This window comes from Marmota marmota, unplaced genomic scaffold (assembly GCF_001458135.2).
Source record: "Marmota marmota marmota unplaced genomic scaffold, marMar, whole genome shotgun sequence".
Lineage (NCBI taxonomy): Eukaryota > Metazoa > Chordata > Mammalia > Rodentia > Sciuridae > Marmota > Marmota marmota.
Window position 1 is genome coordinate 3,318,959 of NW_026000205.1, and position 15,118 is coordinate 3,334,076.

At 48.2% G+C, this 15,118-nt stretch overlaps 1 protein-coding gene across 4 annotated transcripts in view; it reads right to left on the reverse strand.

Annotated features, from left to right (window-relative positions):
- Window positions 1-3,036: 3,036 nt before the first annotated feature.
- Window positions 3,037-15,118, reverse strand: part of C5ar2 (complement C5a receptor 2) — a 13,634-nt gene continuing 1,552 nt past the window's right edge. The window contains exons 1-2 of one of the 4 annotated variants that reach the window (XM_015496636.2): window positions 10,871-11,265; window positions 3,037-5,743 (exon numbers count right to left, since the gene is read on the reverse strand). In XM_015496636.2, the coding sequence (XP_015352122.1) occupies window positions 4,710-5,729 (1,020 nt within the window). In that variant the 5' untranslated portion in view covers window positions 5,730-5,743; window positions 10,871-11,265 and the 3' untranslated portion in view covers window positions 3,037-4,709. The other 3 variants (XM_048790641.1, XM_048790642.1, XM_048790643.1) reach the window with 3 other exon arrangements.

Below are 15,118 nucleotides of genomic sequence, written 5' to 3' on the forward strand. Positions count from 1 at the left end.
AGGGTAATGAGGAAGTAAGGTGGTCGATAAGAATGTGAGAAATGGCAGCATCGGGCCAAGGTCACGGCAGAGGGAATGATCCTAAATTTTGCGCGTGGTGGTTGGATTCTGGAGATATTTAAAAAAAAAAAAAAAAAAAAAACAGAGAGGCTGGCTGGTGCCTTGGCTATAGCATCTGATGCAAACAGAGACGACGGGAATGAGCCTAATTTTTTTTCCATCCTAAGCACCTGGAAGTATGGAGCTGCTGTCCACTGAGCTCAAAAAGAGTATGAGGAGGGCCAAGAAAGAAAATCAGTGCTCAGTCTTGAGCACACGGGTTGAGTGTCCCTTATCCAAAGTATTTAGGACCAGAAGTGTTTTGGGATTCATTTTTTTTTCAGATTTAAGAATATTTGCATATATATATATATATATATATATATAGAGAGAGAGAGAGAGAGAGAGAGAGAGAGAGAGAGAGCGCTCTATCTTGGGCATAGAACCCAAGTCTAAACAGAAAATTTATTTATGATTTATATAGACTTATACACATAGCCTTATACACATAGTTAGTTTTACATGATCTCTTAGCATGTCTAACATTTCTTAAAATGTTTTTTAGTTGTAGATGGACATAATATCTTTATTTTTATTTATGTATTTTTATGTGGTGCTGAGGATTGACATGGGCTAGGAAAGCTCTCTACCACTGAGCCACGACCCAAGCCCAAGTGTCGTGGCTAACATTTTAATTGCAACACATCACATGAGGTGAGCTGTGGAATTTTCTACTCATGCCATCATTTCAGCACTCAAAAATTTGGGATTTTGGAGCATTTTGGATTTCAGACTTTCACATCAGAGATGCTCAGCCCGTGTAAAGTTTGGGTTATTCATTGACTATCAGGTGTGGATGTCGGATAGGCTGTTGGATATAATTATCAAACATTTGGGAAATAACCTCATATAGAGAGAAGGCAATCCATATATTATTATCAAAAGAGGAAGCAGCAGAAACAAACTAAGAATTTTACTTAAGATTTCCAAACAAGACCTACAATTGTTAAGAAAAAAAAAGGAAGATCAGAATAAGGTCACAATCTGCCAAGCTTGGTGGTGCGTGCCTGTAATCCCAGCAGCTTGGGAGGCTGAGGCAGGAGGATCACAAGTTCAAGGCCAGCCTCAGCAACTTAGTGAGGCCCTGTCTCTAAATAAAACATAAAAAGAGTTGGGATGTGGCTTAGTGGTTAAGTGCCCCTGGGTTCAATCCCCAGGACCAAAATAAAAAAAGTCACAACCTACCAACAGTAGGATTGAGTAGCACACTTGAGACTAATTATTGGAAAAATCATCAAGACATGGTTCTTTGAAAACTTAAGAAAATCACTATTTTATTATCAAAAATAAACAAATATCAACAAGAACAAAAACAAGGAAAATTTATAATAAATAAAAAAACTGGTTATTTTTAATGATCAAGAAAATTTTATGTAAAATTGCACAGAAATACATTTGGAAGCTCCCGTGAAATTTACTCTTATTATTTTTTTAAAAGGCTAATAAAATAAGGTATGAAAGAATTTGAACCCTATCAAGGTTGTTTTTAAAAGTTATCCACGAACACCCAAGTGGCACCTGGCCCTGGCAGATTCATGGAAAGATTTTTCCCAACCTTTCAAGCAGTACTATAAATTGTCCCAGGAAAAAAACAATTCATTGTACAAAACAGACTGTCTTGATAATTCATGCATAACAATTCTGAATAAAATACTGAAAATAAAACATGAATTGTTGAGAACCTAAATTCTGTTCCTATATCCAATGAAGTAAAAGGAAATAGCCAGAAAGAGGTCTCCACCATCAGGGAGCCCACAGTCTAGTTGGGGGGAAAGGATCTAGACAAATATAAGGCAATCTGGCTGTTTCTAAGGTATAGGAGAGGAGCGGAGAGACAGCAATTAAACAGGTCCAGTTGTCACTCTTGAGGAATTTGTGGTTCATCTGAGAACTGTGCTCCTGAGACTCACAGTACAGAAAAGCACCATTGCTTAAGAAGGTCATGAATTGGGGAAGGCTCCCTGGAGGACATGCCATTTGAGTAAGGCCCTGCAGGAAAACTTTGGTGATGAAGAGTATGAGCATTGGAGTCAAGTAAAAATGAAATCAAATTCCAGCTCTCCAGTGTCCTTGCTGTGTGATTTTTGGGCAAATGACTTTCTCTTCCTGGTCCTCAGCTTGTAAAATGAAGCCTCTCACCCTGTCTGTGGGTTAATGTGAGAACTACCTTGCTGTAGTCTGGATGTGATTGGATTGAGTCCCCCCTTCCCTAAGGTTCCTATGATTGTAGGCTGGTCTTTGGAATGACGCTATTCCGAGATGCTGTGGCGCCTTTAAGAGGTGGGGCCTAGTGATCCTTAAATCAATGGGAGGGCTTCTGCAGTTCCTTGAGCCTTCATTGGCTGGCTGAGCAAGCCTGGACCCGCCCAGCTCTCAGCTCCTGGCTGGAAGGCAGTGGGCTTGCTCCTCACCCTCCGACCACCACGAGGTGGTGCAGACCAGGGAGGCCTTGCTGAGCCTGAGCTATGCAACTTGGGCTTTTAGCTTCCTACACTCTAAACCAAACAAACCTCTCTTTTTCATAAGTAGCTTGTGTCGAGAATGTGGTGAAAGTCACAAAAAGATGACTAATATATACTCTAAAGGAGAAACGTGCAAAGTGCCACCCACACAGGTGCCACTCACGGGGTTTAAAAGACCCAAGCAGCAAGGTGCCGTAGCACACACCTGTGATCCCAGCAATATGGGCGTGAGGCAGGAGGATCGCAAGTGGTCAGCCTCAGCAATGTAGTGAGTGCTAAGCAACTTAGTGAGATCCTGTTTAAAATTTTTAAAAAGGGCTAGGGATGGGGCTGGGGATGTGGCTCAAGCGGTAGCGCGCTCGCCTGGCATGCGTGCGGCCCGGGTTCGATCCTCAGCACCACATACAAACAAAGATGTTGTGTCGGCCGAAAACTAAAAAATATTAAAATTCTCTCTCTCAAAAAAAAAAAAAAAAAAAAGGGCTAGGGATGTAGCTCAGTGGCAAAGCACCCCTGGTTCAATCCCCAATTCAGGAAAAAAAAAAAAGAAAGAAAGAAAAGAAATCCCCAAACTGATGAAATTCTAAAGGAGATTCTAGAGAGGCCTGGTCTTCTAGAATTTTCTGCAGTGATGGAAATGTTCTATACCTATACAGTCCGATATGACAGCCACTAACCACATTTGGCTATTGGGCCTTTGAACTATGGCCAGTAAACCTGAGGACTAAATTTTAAACTGCAATTAATTTTAGTTTGGATAGTCATAGGTGACTTGTTATCACCAAATCAGGCAGCATAGATGAGACAGGCATTCCAGGCAGCAGTGCCAGCTTGAGAAAAGGCCCAGAGGCACGAAAATAAGACAGCCCAGGCAGTTTGTATGAGCTCCCTGTGGCCGCTGTAACAAACATAGCCACTGAAAACAATGTGACCTGTTCTCTTAAGATGTTGGCAGTCAAAAGTGTGAAGTCAAGGTGTTGGTAGGTCTGCTTTCCTTCTGGAAGTTTGGGAGAGAATCTGTCCCTGACTTTTTTCAGCTTCTGGAGGCCACCTGCATTCCTTGGCTTGTGGCTCCTTCCTCTTGTCACTGGAGGCTCTGCTTTGGTTATCACATCTTCTGCTACTGACTCAGATCTCCTACTTTACTCTTTAAAGGACCCTTGTGATGACTTTGGGCCCACCTGGACAGGCCAGAATAATGTCCCCATCCCTAACTTCATCACATCTGCAAGTCCCTTTTGCAATGTAGGGTTTCACAGCGCCAGGGAATTAGGATGTGCACAACACTGGCAGCCATTATTCTGCCTCCTATGGGGTCTGAGAAGCTAGAGTGGAAGTGGTGGAGAGAAGCCTCGAATGCCAAGCCAAGGAGTTTGGACATGGCCTTTTGTCAAAATAGCCTCCCAGTACCTCTGCTCTACCACCCTGACCACCTCTTGCATGGACGATTGCAGTAACCTCCTCACTTGGCTCCTTACTTCCTGCTTCCTTCTCTAGACATCTCCACCAGCAACCAGAGAGGGGTTTTATTAAAATCTAAGTCAATCAAGCACTCAGAGTAGGGAACTTGGAAAAAAATACTGAGTGTTCTGTGTTTGAATTGTAAATAAACAACAAATAATTTTTAGTATAAGTAGGGCCAAAATATTTCCTGGGACTTACTAGGCAAGTGCTCTGCCATGAGCTCTGCCTCCAGCCACCTCAGGGCCTTTACACATGATATGCTGCTGGTTCCTCTGCTTGGAACAATTTTCTCCCAGTTATAAGCACAACTCCTGCTCCCCTTGTGTAGGTTTGGGCTCAAATATCACCTTACCCCAGGGACCTTTTTTTGACTGACATCTCCTGCCCCATCCAGTCCCGTTTGTCTCTTTTAGGTTTCTTAGACTTATCACCCTTCCCATATTCCATGTTCATTTACTTGCTTATTGTCTGTCTTCCTCCCTTACAACATCAGCTCTCTGAGTGCAGAATTTGTGTCTGTCCTGGTCACTACTGTACCCTGATGCCTATATCAAGGCCTGGCATACAGCAAGGGCCTATGAATGTTCTTTGAATGAATGGAGAAAATGAAACTCCTGGATCCAGCTTTGCCTGAAGCTATTTGTGAAATGGAATAGAAGATTAAAAAGCCAATGTCCCTCTTGCCTACACTTCCATCTCTGACACCAGATCATGACTGGTGAATACCTTGCTTACTGCATTTTCCTCCTCATCCTGAGACTCCCTCAGGGCCCAGTGACAAGCAGCTGGCAGTGACCGTCGCAGTTGAGCCCGCCCAAAATATAGGAAGAGCATAGGATTGAGACAGCTGTGAGCAAGGGCCAGGCCCACGACCAGGGGTTCAGCGCGGAGGGCCCGGGCCAGGAGCGTGGAGTTTGGGGCAGCCACGGTGAGGACCAGCCCCAGGATGTGGTAGGGGGCCCAGCAGACGAAAAACCCCACCATGACCGCCACGCCCAGAGGCCAGTGGCGTCGGGTCACTCGGCACAGGAGGGCACCGTGGCAGCCGGCCACGAACACCAGGGGCCCCAGGAAGCCGAAGATGAAGCGCAGGGCGGTCACGGCGCCCTCGGCCGCGGCGGAGCCCCCATAGTCCACCACGCACAGGAGCCGGGCGGGGAAGTGCTCCTGGTGCAGGCGGCGGTGCAGCGCCGAGGGCGCGGTCAGCAGCAAGGCCAGCGCCCAGGCCGCGCCCTGCGCCACCCGCACGGCACGAGTCCGCTGAGCCGCTGCCCACCAGGTGGGCCCGAGGGCCAGCAGGCAGAGGTCAGCGCTGAGGGCGGCTAGCAGCAGGACGCTGGCGTACATGGACAACAGGATGGCCGAGGGCAGCAGCCGGCACCCCGCGGCCCCGTAGGGCCAGTGGCCTTCCCGGGCGATCGGCACCGCCAGGATGGGCAGGGACAAACAGCACAAGAGGTCGGCCACGGCCAGGTGCAGGAACCAGGTGGCCCCAACCCTCCGGCTGGCCTCCTTCCCGGCCACCCAGGCCACCATGACGTTGCCCGGCACGCCCAGCAGGAAGACCGCAGAGTACAGCAGCAGAGGGGCCACGCGGATCGTGTCGGTGGAGAGGCAGGCGCCGTCCGGGCAGTCCACGGGGACATCCAGAAGGTCACTGTAGTCCCCGTACTCGTAGGGGTAGCTGAGCGAATCGTTCTCCATTGGGGTCCAGACACCTGGGCGGGAGAGACACCCAGGGAAATTTCAGAGAAGAAAACTCCCAAGGCTTTGGGAATCCTAGAAGCTCCTCCCTCAGCATCCTGGAGACATGCATGCCCGTGCTTAGACCACTGGCTTCTAACCAGGGTTTAGAACTCACGCCTCGGAATTCTGGAATATTGCACCCCTGGGATTCAGACCATCAGAAGATTCTAATCCTTTTTTTTTTTTTCTTTGTTTCTTTTTGTGAACCTAGGGGCACTCTACCACCAACCTATATCCCCAGCTCTTTTTATTTTCTATTTTGGAAAAAAAAAATCTCACTAAGTTGCTGAGGCTGGCTTCTAACTTGCTATCCTCCTGCCCTAGCTTCCTGATTCGCAGAGATTCAGGCATGTGTCACTGTGCCCAGTGCAGAAGACTAGAACTCCTGAATGCCAAAACGTTAGAACGCTGGCTGGTGCGCATCCTGGAGTCCTAGGGTATCGCATCTTTAGAACTCCAACAGCTTAGAACATTGGGATTCTAGAATGGGAATACACTGGAGCAGGAGCTCCTCAGTATCGTGGAATCCTAGAACATCATGTTAGAACGCTGTCAAGGAGGCCACCACACCCAGCTTTATTGACAGATTCCAGTGCCTCTGGAGGCCAAGCAGGAGGATCATAAAGTCAAAGCCAGACAGAGGCGCTAAGCAACCCAGTGAGACCCTGCTCTAAATAAATACAAAATAGGGCTGGGGATGGGGCTCAGTGGTCGAGGGCCCCTGGGTTCAATCCCTGGTACCAAAGAAGGAGAAGGAGAAGGAGAAGGAGAAGAATTCTATCACAATAAAAATCTTGGAATTACAAAATATTAATTTACTAGAACCTTAGCCAATTATTACTTGAGTCAGGAGCATCACTTGAGCCCCAGGAATTTGGAACCAGTGTCGGCAACATAGCAAGATCCCATCTCAAAAGAAAGAAAAAAAAAAAGGAAAGAATTTCCTCTTATAATTATAAAAAATAAAAATAAAAGTGAGAAGCAATTGAAATGAAATAGTGTACTCTGTTCATCAAGAGGGGGAAACGGCTGTCTGTATTCACAACGGAAGTATTTATCTTAGTTCTTCTTCATCTGCATTTTCTAATCTTGATACAGTGAAAATGTACACATAAGCAATCTTCTCATCCTTTTTTAACATAAATGAGATCAGAGTAAAACACGAGCTGGGGATACAGCTCAGTTGGTAGAGTGCTTGCCTTGCATGCACAAGGCCCTGGGTTCAATCCCCAGCACCACAAAAAAAAAAAAAAAAAACCCTTGGACCTGAGTGCTCATGTCACAAAGGTCCAGCTTTCTGGGTTTCATACCCTGAATATACCCATGTAACTGGCTCACAGATGGAGAACAATTGAATCCTACTACTTGTAATTCTTAAAAGCAATGATAAGCCGGACATGGTGGCGATTACACCTGTAATCCCAGCAGCTCAGGAGTCTGAGGCAGGAGGATCATGAGTTCAAAGCCAGCCTCAGCAAAAGCGAGGCACTAAGCAACTCAGTGAGATCCTGCTCTAAATAAAATACAAAATAGGTCTGGGGATGGGGCTCAGTGGTTGAGTGGTGTCCCTGAGTTCAATCCTCAGTATCCCAAAAATGAATAAATAAAAAAGCAGTGATAATATTGGGAAGGTGGGACACATAAAATATGAATTCTCGACAATTCTCTCATTCACACGACACAGTTCCTGAGCCCTTGTTCTGTTCCAGGTGCTGTTCCAGGCACTGAGGCGCCTGAGCAGGCCAAGATAGACAAAAGGCTTTCCCCTGGGAGTTGACCCTGCAGGGGGAGGATTCAGCCGGTCAAGACAGAAATGAGCAAAATACACAGGGGTTCCTAAGGTGATGAAGGCTCTGGAGGGTGGGCATCACACAGGGAACACTTCTCTGAGTTGGTGACATTTGAGAGGAAACTAAAGGAATTGAGGAAGGGTGCCATGAAGATCCGGGGAAGGGTGTTCCAGGCAGAGGGAACAGCCAGTGCAGAGGCCTTGAGGCAGGAGAGCAGGGGTGCTGGAAGGAAGTGGGGGGGGGGCAGAGTACATGGGTCCACTGGGCTCCTAAGGACTCTGTCTTGTATTACTAATGAGGTGGGAGATGGGAGGGTGCTGAGCAGAGAGGCAACAGGATCTACCAGCAATGATTAGGACTTCCTATTAGACGTCACCCTCTATTGGGCACCTCGGGTTGGGTCCCAGGCATTGGTCCAAGCAGCTTTGAACATTGTGTCATCCTCCTTCCTGGACCAACCCTCTGACCTTGACACTGTGGTGTTAAACCCCTTCTGCAGGTGAGGAAACCGAAGCACAACGCAGGTGACTTATCCAAGATCACTCAGGTAAGGAGAGGACAGAACCGAGTTTCCACCCCTGTCTGCCCCTCTCTGGAGCCTGGGCCTCGGGCTGTCCGTCATCCCTAACCTGAGACTCCAGGGCTGGGGAGCGACACAGCTCCAGGCCCCAGCAGATCCGGGCTCCGTAACCTGCTCTGGGGATTTCAGCGGCCCCCCCTGCTTCCTGCCCTGGGAAGGGAGTCACCAAGGAGGACCCCTCGCCCGTCCTGTGGGACCCTGAGGAGTCCATGCGCGCCATGCACCTGGCACAGAGTGGGACTCAACAGATGGAGCTTTGGGGACAAGAGGACCCAGGAGGAGTCCCTGACCTGCCCCATGTCAGAGTGGCCCTGTGGCTCTCTGCTGACTATTATGGGTTGGCTGGCACTGCCCAGAGCTTCAGCTGGTGCTAACGTAACAGGAAGGACAGGGAGGAAGTCGAGTCACTCCCCATCCTGCCTGGCAGCCCTACGAGGTCAAGCCACATTTTGTGTTAGGCACTCTGCTGTCATCATCCCCAGAGTGAAATGTGCACAGCCTCTGTAAACCTAAGCCCTCCCCAGTCCTCGGCCTCAGCCCCCCATCTGTAGAAGGGGGTGATGATATGCCTGCCTCCAAGGGCATTGAACGGGCACATCATGGAGGGGAGCTGCACACAGCGCTGGGCCACAGTGAGCATCACTCACCCAGCTGCCCTGGTGACCATCCACCACCCCCACCCCCACCCCTACCCCTCAGCTCCTGCTGATTAAAACCATCAAACTTCTTGCGCATAAGCAACTAGACCACTTTACAGCATTTCCTCCTGAACATTCTAAGCAGAAACCAAGACACTGGACACCCACGTCCCATCTCCTCATCTTTTCCACTTAGTTTGTCTTGGATTGGCTTCCCGCTGTCTACACCCGCCCACCTCCTTCTTCAAAATCAGTCCGTGGCTGCATGGTCATGCCTGGTCACCAGCCTCAGACCTGGTGAGAACGGCCTCTGGTAATAATGATAATGATCCTCACGAGAAGCATTATTTTATCACTTTTACGATAAGTTACATTTGTGTGTTTGTAAAGACTATGTTTACATGCTTCAATCTACAGATAAAACATGACGGCCATTATTCTTTTTGATAATTAAAATAACAGATGATGGGGCTGGGGTTAGTGGCTCAGTGGTAAAGCACTTGCCTAGCACATGTGAGGCACTGGGTTCCATTCCAGCAACACATAAAAATAAATGAATAAATAAATAAATAAAAGGTATCATGTTCAACTACAACTAAAATTTTTTTTAAATAAATAAAATAACAGGCGATATTCATTGAACACCTATTATGTGCCTCATAACAATCCTAGGAAGTGAGCATGACATTATCCCCATTTCCCAGAAAATCAATATTATTATTATCCCCATTTCCCAGAACATCAGCCCCGCCCTGCTCTGGGCTCCACACTGTTCCCAGCATCCAGAACAGTACTCAGCACACAGTAAGTAAGTACCTGGCAACGGAAAGAAGGAAGACACGGATGGACACACAGAAACTAAGAGATTCTTTCAACCTCTCAAGGGCTGGGGATGGAACTCACGGCAGAGCCTTTGCCTAGATGCCCGAGGCCGAGTTCAATCCCCAGCACTTCTAAAACAAACTACCCAGTTTCTTTCAGTTTTTCAAGATGACAAGTGCCATTAGATGTGCGTCTCTGTGCATGCGTGCTTGGCCATCTGCCAGTCTGGCTGGAACTTCTGCCCTGGGAACTCCAGGGTGGAATTCACTGCCACTGAATGTGGGGTCCTCTCCCCTGACCCACAATCCTACCCCTTCCTGGAAAAGCACGTACACGCTGGTCAAAAGCCCAGCTGGGGACACACCTGTATAGTCACACCGAGGCATGGTCTACAGCTGGGGGAGGGAACAGGGACGGAGTCCATGACATCGCATTGAGGACTGAATGATTCCATTCACATCAAGTTCAAGCACAGGCAAAGGAGCAGGCTGTGGTGGCCCACGCCCGCAATCCCAGCTACTTGGAAGGCCGAGGCAGGAAGATGGAGAGTTCAAAGCCAGCCTCAGCCATTTAGTGAAACCCCAGCAAATCAGCAAGACCCTGTCTCAAAATAAAATAAATAAATAAATAAAAAGGACAGGGGATGCGGCTCAGTGGTTAAGTATCCCTGGGTTCAATCCTTGGTACCAAAAAAAAAAAAAAAGATAGAGGGATTCTGGGGTGTTAGAAGTCACGATCAACTATCCTTGAGGAGCACCCCCTGGGACACCAGGGATGGGGTTCATGCTAAGGCTGGATACATGGGTGTGTTCCGTTTATGAAGAGTCACAGGGCTGGGGTATGACTCAGTGACACAGCCGCTGCCTGGCACATGTGAGGTTCTGGATTCCATCCCTGGCACCAAAAAAAAAAAACACCATCTCAGAGCTGCAGTGCTCCGTGTGTGTAAGTCACACACCAGCGTGGACCGCCAGCCGCTGAGTCAGTCGCCAAAGCTAAAGGCTCGCTCAGCAGACTCGCTGCTGTGCTCAATAGCTTCACCAGCAACTGCAAGAATTCCTGCGGGTCACAGAGGGACAAAGCACATCCGAATGTGACAAAACACGCTCCCACCTTCACAGGGGTTTTCTGGGTGGGCCGCCCAGGGCTGTGACATGAATTTCAATGTGGCCACAGTAAGACTTCCCTTCTCGTCCCAGATGCTGAAAGTAATGATCCAGGAGGCCAAGGTGGTGAAGCCCCTCCCCTCCTTCTTCCCTCCCTCCTTACCTTGTCTTCCAAGAAGTGCTCGGTGTGTTCAAACACCACTTGGGATCACAAATTGGCCCTGTTTGCCAGGTTCCTATTGGATTCTCCAGGCACTGGCCCCGGCAAGGCTTTTTAACCAGGGAAAACAGGAGTGGCCTGGTCCCGGCCCCAGGGTGTGTTTGTCCTGTCTTCTTCCCATGACGCACACATACCATAATTACAGGGCAGCCGGGAAGGTCGAGAGGGCTCGGGGAGGTGGAAGGTGGGTGGAAAACTGACCCCGTCCCAAACCCTAATCTTGAGGTCACCAGCTTCCTGGTGTAGTGTGACCTCCAGGGTTTGGTGGTCTTGGCTTGGCTTAGGACACCCACAGCACCCTTCGAGGTCCTTCCGGCAAGAACCAACAGCCCCCTGCCCCCCGCCCCTGGCTTCCAGCTACATGTCCAGCCCTCCCTCCTGGTATCCGCAGACAGATAAATATTCAGCCTTCCTCGAATGTTCCAAGGAAAACATCCTGCCCCAAAAAGGTCAAGACTGCTGAGCACTATCATCCCTTCTCTGGGCCTCAATTTTCCACCTGTAAATGGGAAGATGTTGGCCATAGCGGTTCTTATTGTGTTTTTCTTTTTGTCTTGTACAGGGATTGAATCCAGGGGTACTTAACCACTGAGCCACATCCCCAGCCCTTTTTATGTTGAGACAAGTTCTGGCCAAGTTGCTTAGAGCCTCGATGAATTACTGAGTATGGCCTCCAACTTGTGATCCTCCTGCCTCAGCCTCCCTAGTCGCTGAGATTACAAGGTACATCACTGCACCCAGCATCATAGTGGTTCTTAACCGCCTCTCCTGTTCACCATGGCTGAAAACCTGAACTCAGGAGCCAGGATGATAAGATTCATCTTCTAGGTCCACTGTTGGTGAGTTTTAGGTCTTGGTCTCTCTGAGCCTTCACTGCCTTATCTGTGAAGCGAGAGGATGCAGTGAACACTAAATGGGTGACTGGACTTAAAACCCACAGACCGGCACCTGGCACCTGGTGCAGGTGGCACATCCCTTATCCAAAATGCTTGAGACCAGAGTGCTTCTGATTTTGGAATATTTCCTTATGCCTAATGCCAAATCTTGGGGATGTGACAAGAAGTCCAAACACGAAAATCACTTGACGTTTCATATATAACTAGAGCCTGAAGATAATTTTTCTGGGTGGGGGGACAGTCCTGGAGATAAAACCCACTAGCCACATCCCCAGTCCTTTTCATTTTAAGACAGGGTCTACATTTCCCAGGCTGGCCTCCTGCCTCAGCCTCTCGAGGAACTAGGATTGCAGGTGTGCACGCCACACCTCGTCCAGCTGAGACTAAAGATAATTTTATGCAGTATTTTCAGTGCATCTGTATTTTGACTGTGACTCCTCCCATGAGGTCAGGGGTGGAATTTTCCTCTTGTGGTATCCCGAGAGTATGCAAAGAGTCTCAGATTTTTGGAATATTTCAGATTTTAGATTTCCCGATTAGGGAGGTTCAGCCTGTATACAGCTAGGTACGCGTTTGTTAAATTAACAACACGAGGCCCTGGGTTCTATCCCCAGCACACACAGAGAGAGAAAGAGAGAGAGAGAGAGAAACAAGAACAGACTAAACATTCTTAGGACACATGCACCCTGTAAGCTTCTCGAGAGGAAGTAGCCACAGCCCAATTCGGGAACCTCTTCATCCAGCAGATTTTTCTGCCCTCCCCTCTCTCTCTGCTTGCTTCAGGAGTTGAGGGGGATATTTTTATACTTTCGTTGCTGTTTGATGCTGTTTGAGAATAGAATCATGTTGCTAGAGGAAGTCATTTCTGAGTCAAGAAGCTGGAACTGGCTCTGTGACGCAGGCATCTCTGGTCACCCTCTGGGTGACAGTGTCCTGGCTGAGCCTGACCCCTCCCCCATAGAGACAAACATCCCCTCGGTCCCCTCAGCAGGTCACGGAGTCATTGGCATAAGGTTCTCTGATTCTGGGTGGCAAAGTTTTTGTGGTGTCCCTGGAGCTAGAGGCTCTTACTTGGGGACACGGGGGTGAACTATGCATAGGGCCCCTACAGGCCTGGGGAGCCCTGGGGGGCTCATTCTCAGCTATCCTGTGGGTGACAGAGCACAAACCTCTCGGCCACCAGCCATTTCTTCCCAGGAGAAATCTAGAATGAGAAGATCCTAGAAAATGATCAAGTCAGCTCATGTAAAGTGGCCATTTCTGTAGGTCCAAGGAAATCATGGAAAATCCATAGACACAAGCCGATCCGCAGTTTTAGGGGCTGGGGAGGGAGGGATGGAGGAGCCATTGCTTCAGGGGCATGAGGTTTCCTCTTGGGGTGATGAAAATGTCCTGGAGCTAGACAGCAGTAACAATTGCACAACTGTTCACAACACGTTGAGCCTACTAAACGCCACCATTGGGAAATTTTATGGCATGTGCACTTTACCACGAGTTTTCAAAAACAACAAGTAGCCAGGTGCAGTGGTGCAGGCCTGTGATCCCAGCAACCTGGGAGGCTGAGGCAGGAGGATTGCTAGTTCAAGGCCAGCCTCAGCAACTTAGTGAGATCCCACTCCAAAATAAAAAAGTAACAGGAGCTCAGAGTATAGCTCAGTGGTAGAGCACCCCAGGTTCAACCATCAAAAAAGAAAAATAAATAAATAAATAAACGGTTACCTTCCCACACCCCAAAGTGAATTGAATCATTTTATTGGGTTCAACCTAATGGAATGACAGGAGGTAGGGTGAGCGGCTAAGATGGGGAAGCATAACCTCATTTCCCTTTCGAACAATATACTGTCAAACAATACATATTAGGTAATACCGATGCATGAAAAAGAATGCCTTAACCTATGCTCAAGTTACTAAACACAGTCATAAACTAGACGTATGGAAACCACATCCTAGAGTCTTTGAATATCTAGATCAAGGGTGAGTGTCCATGTTTTGGTTGTTTTCTGGTTACTGTACCTGGCTACCACAGACTGCATAATTTGTCAAGAATAAAGGTTTATTCATCTTACAGTTCTGGAGGCTGAGAGAGCCCAGAGAGAGGAGCTGCCTCTTAGGAAGGCCCTCTTGCTGGTGGCAGCATAAGGACATCACATGGTGACTCAGGTTAAGCTCAGTTTCATTACATTAGGGCCCGACTCTTTTGGCCTGACTTAAACTTGATTACCTCCCAAACGTCTCACCTCCAAACATCAGAGACAGATTAGTTCCATCCCTCCTTATGCCTCATGATGGAGAGTAAATTTCATGAGTTTTGGGGGGTCAGTCAAACCACAGCAGTTTTTTTCTGCAAAAAGAAAGTATATATTTTTGTTTTTGTGGGTCAAGAAGACAACCAGGGCCTGATGATAGGCCACAGACAGAACGGGCTTGACTGTGTCCAATCAAACTTTGTTCACAACAACAAGTCGTGGGCCGGATTTGCTGACCCCTTGATCTAAATCAAAGACCCTGAGGTGGAGTGTTAGACCCAGAGACTCCTAGAATGTCGGAATCCCAGAATGCTGGCCCAAGGGGTCCTGCAATGCGAGTTACAGACTATTTAAATCACAGGATTCTAGAATGTTACAGCAGCCTCAGAGGGCAAGAGGCCCAGAGTTCCAGGTGTTAGATGTTAGAAATTCGTGGATGCTGCCAGGTGCACAGTGGTGCATGCCTATAATCCCAGAGGCTCAGGAGGCTGAGGCAGGAGGATCACAGATTCGAAGCCAGCCTCAGCAACTTAGCAAGGCCCAAGCAACTCAGTGAGACACTGTCTCAAGACAAAAAAATAAAACAACAGGCTGGGAGTGTGGCTCAGCTGGGTTCAATCCCCAGTAACAACAATAACTAATAATAATAATAATAATTGCACAAAGCCTCTGCCGGAAGCTTGACACAAGTGCTCCCTGTTGCACCAAGATGCTCAGACAGTGTCTTTAAGAGTCGTCCCCAAGGCAGCCACGAGGATGCTATTGCAAGAGCATGCTACCCTGTCTGTCAGGATCAGGCCCACGCTCAGCCAGCTCTGGCAGAGAGGGAGGGGACACCACACATGTGCCCATTGATGGAGCAGCCACCAGCTCCCAAAGGCGACTGAGCACTTGAAAAGGTTGAGGCCCATTCAGACAGGCTCTGGGTGCCACATACACAGACGGTTTCAAAGACTGAGTACCAAAGGAAAGAAAGGCAAAGAGAAAGGAAGAACGGAAGGAAGGGGAAGGAGGGAGGAACAGGTTCCTTCAATATTTTTACATTGATT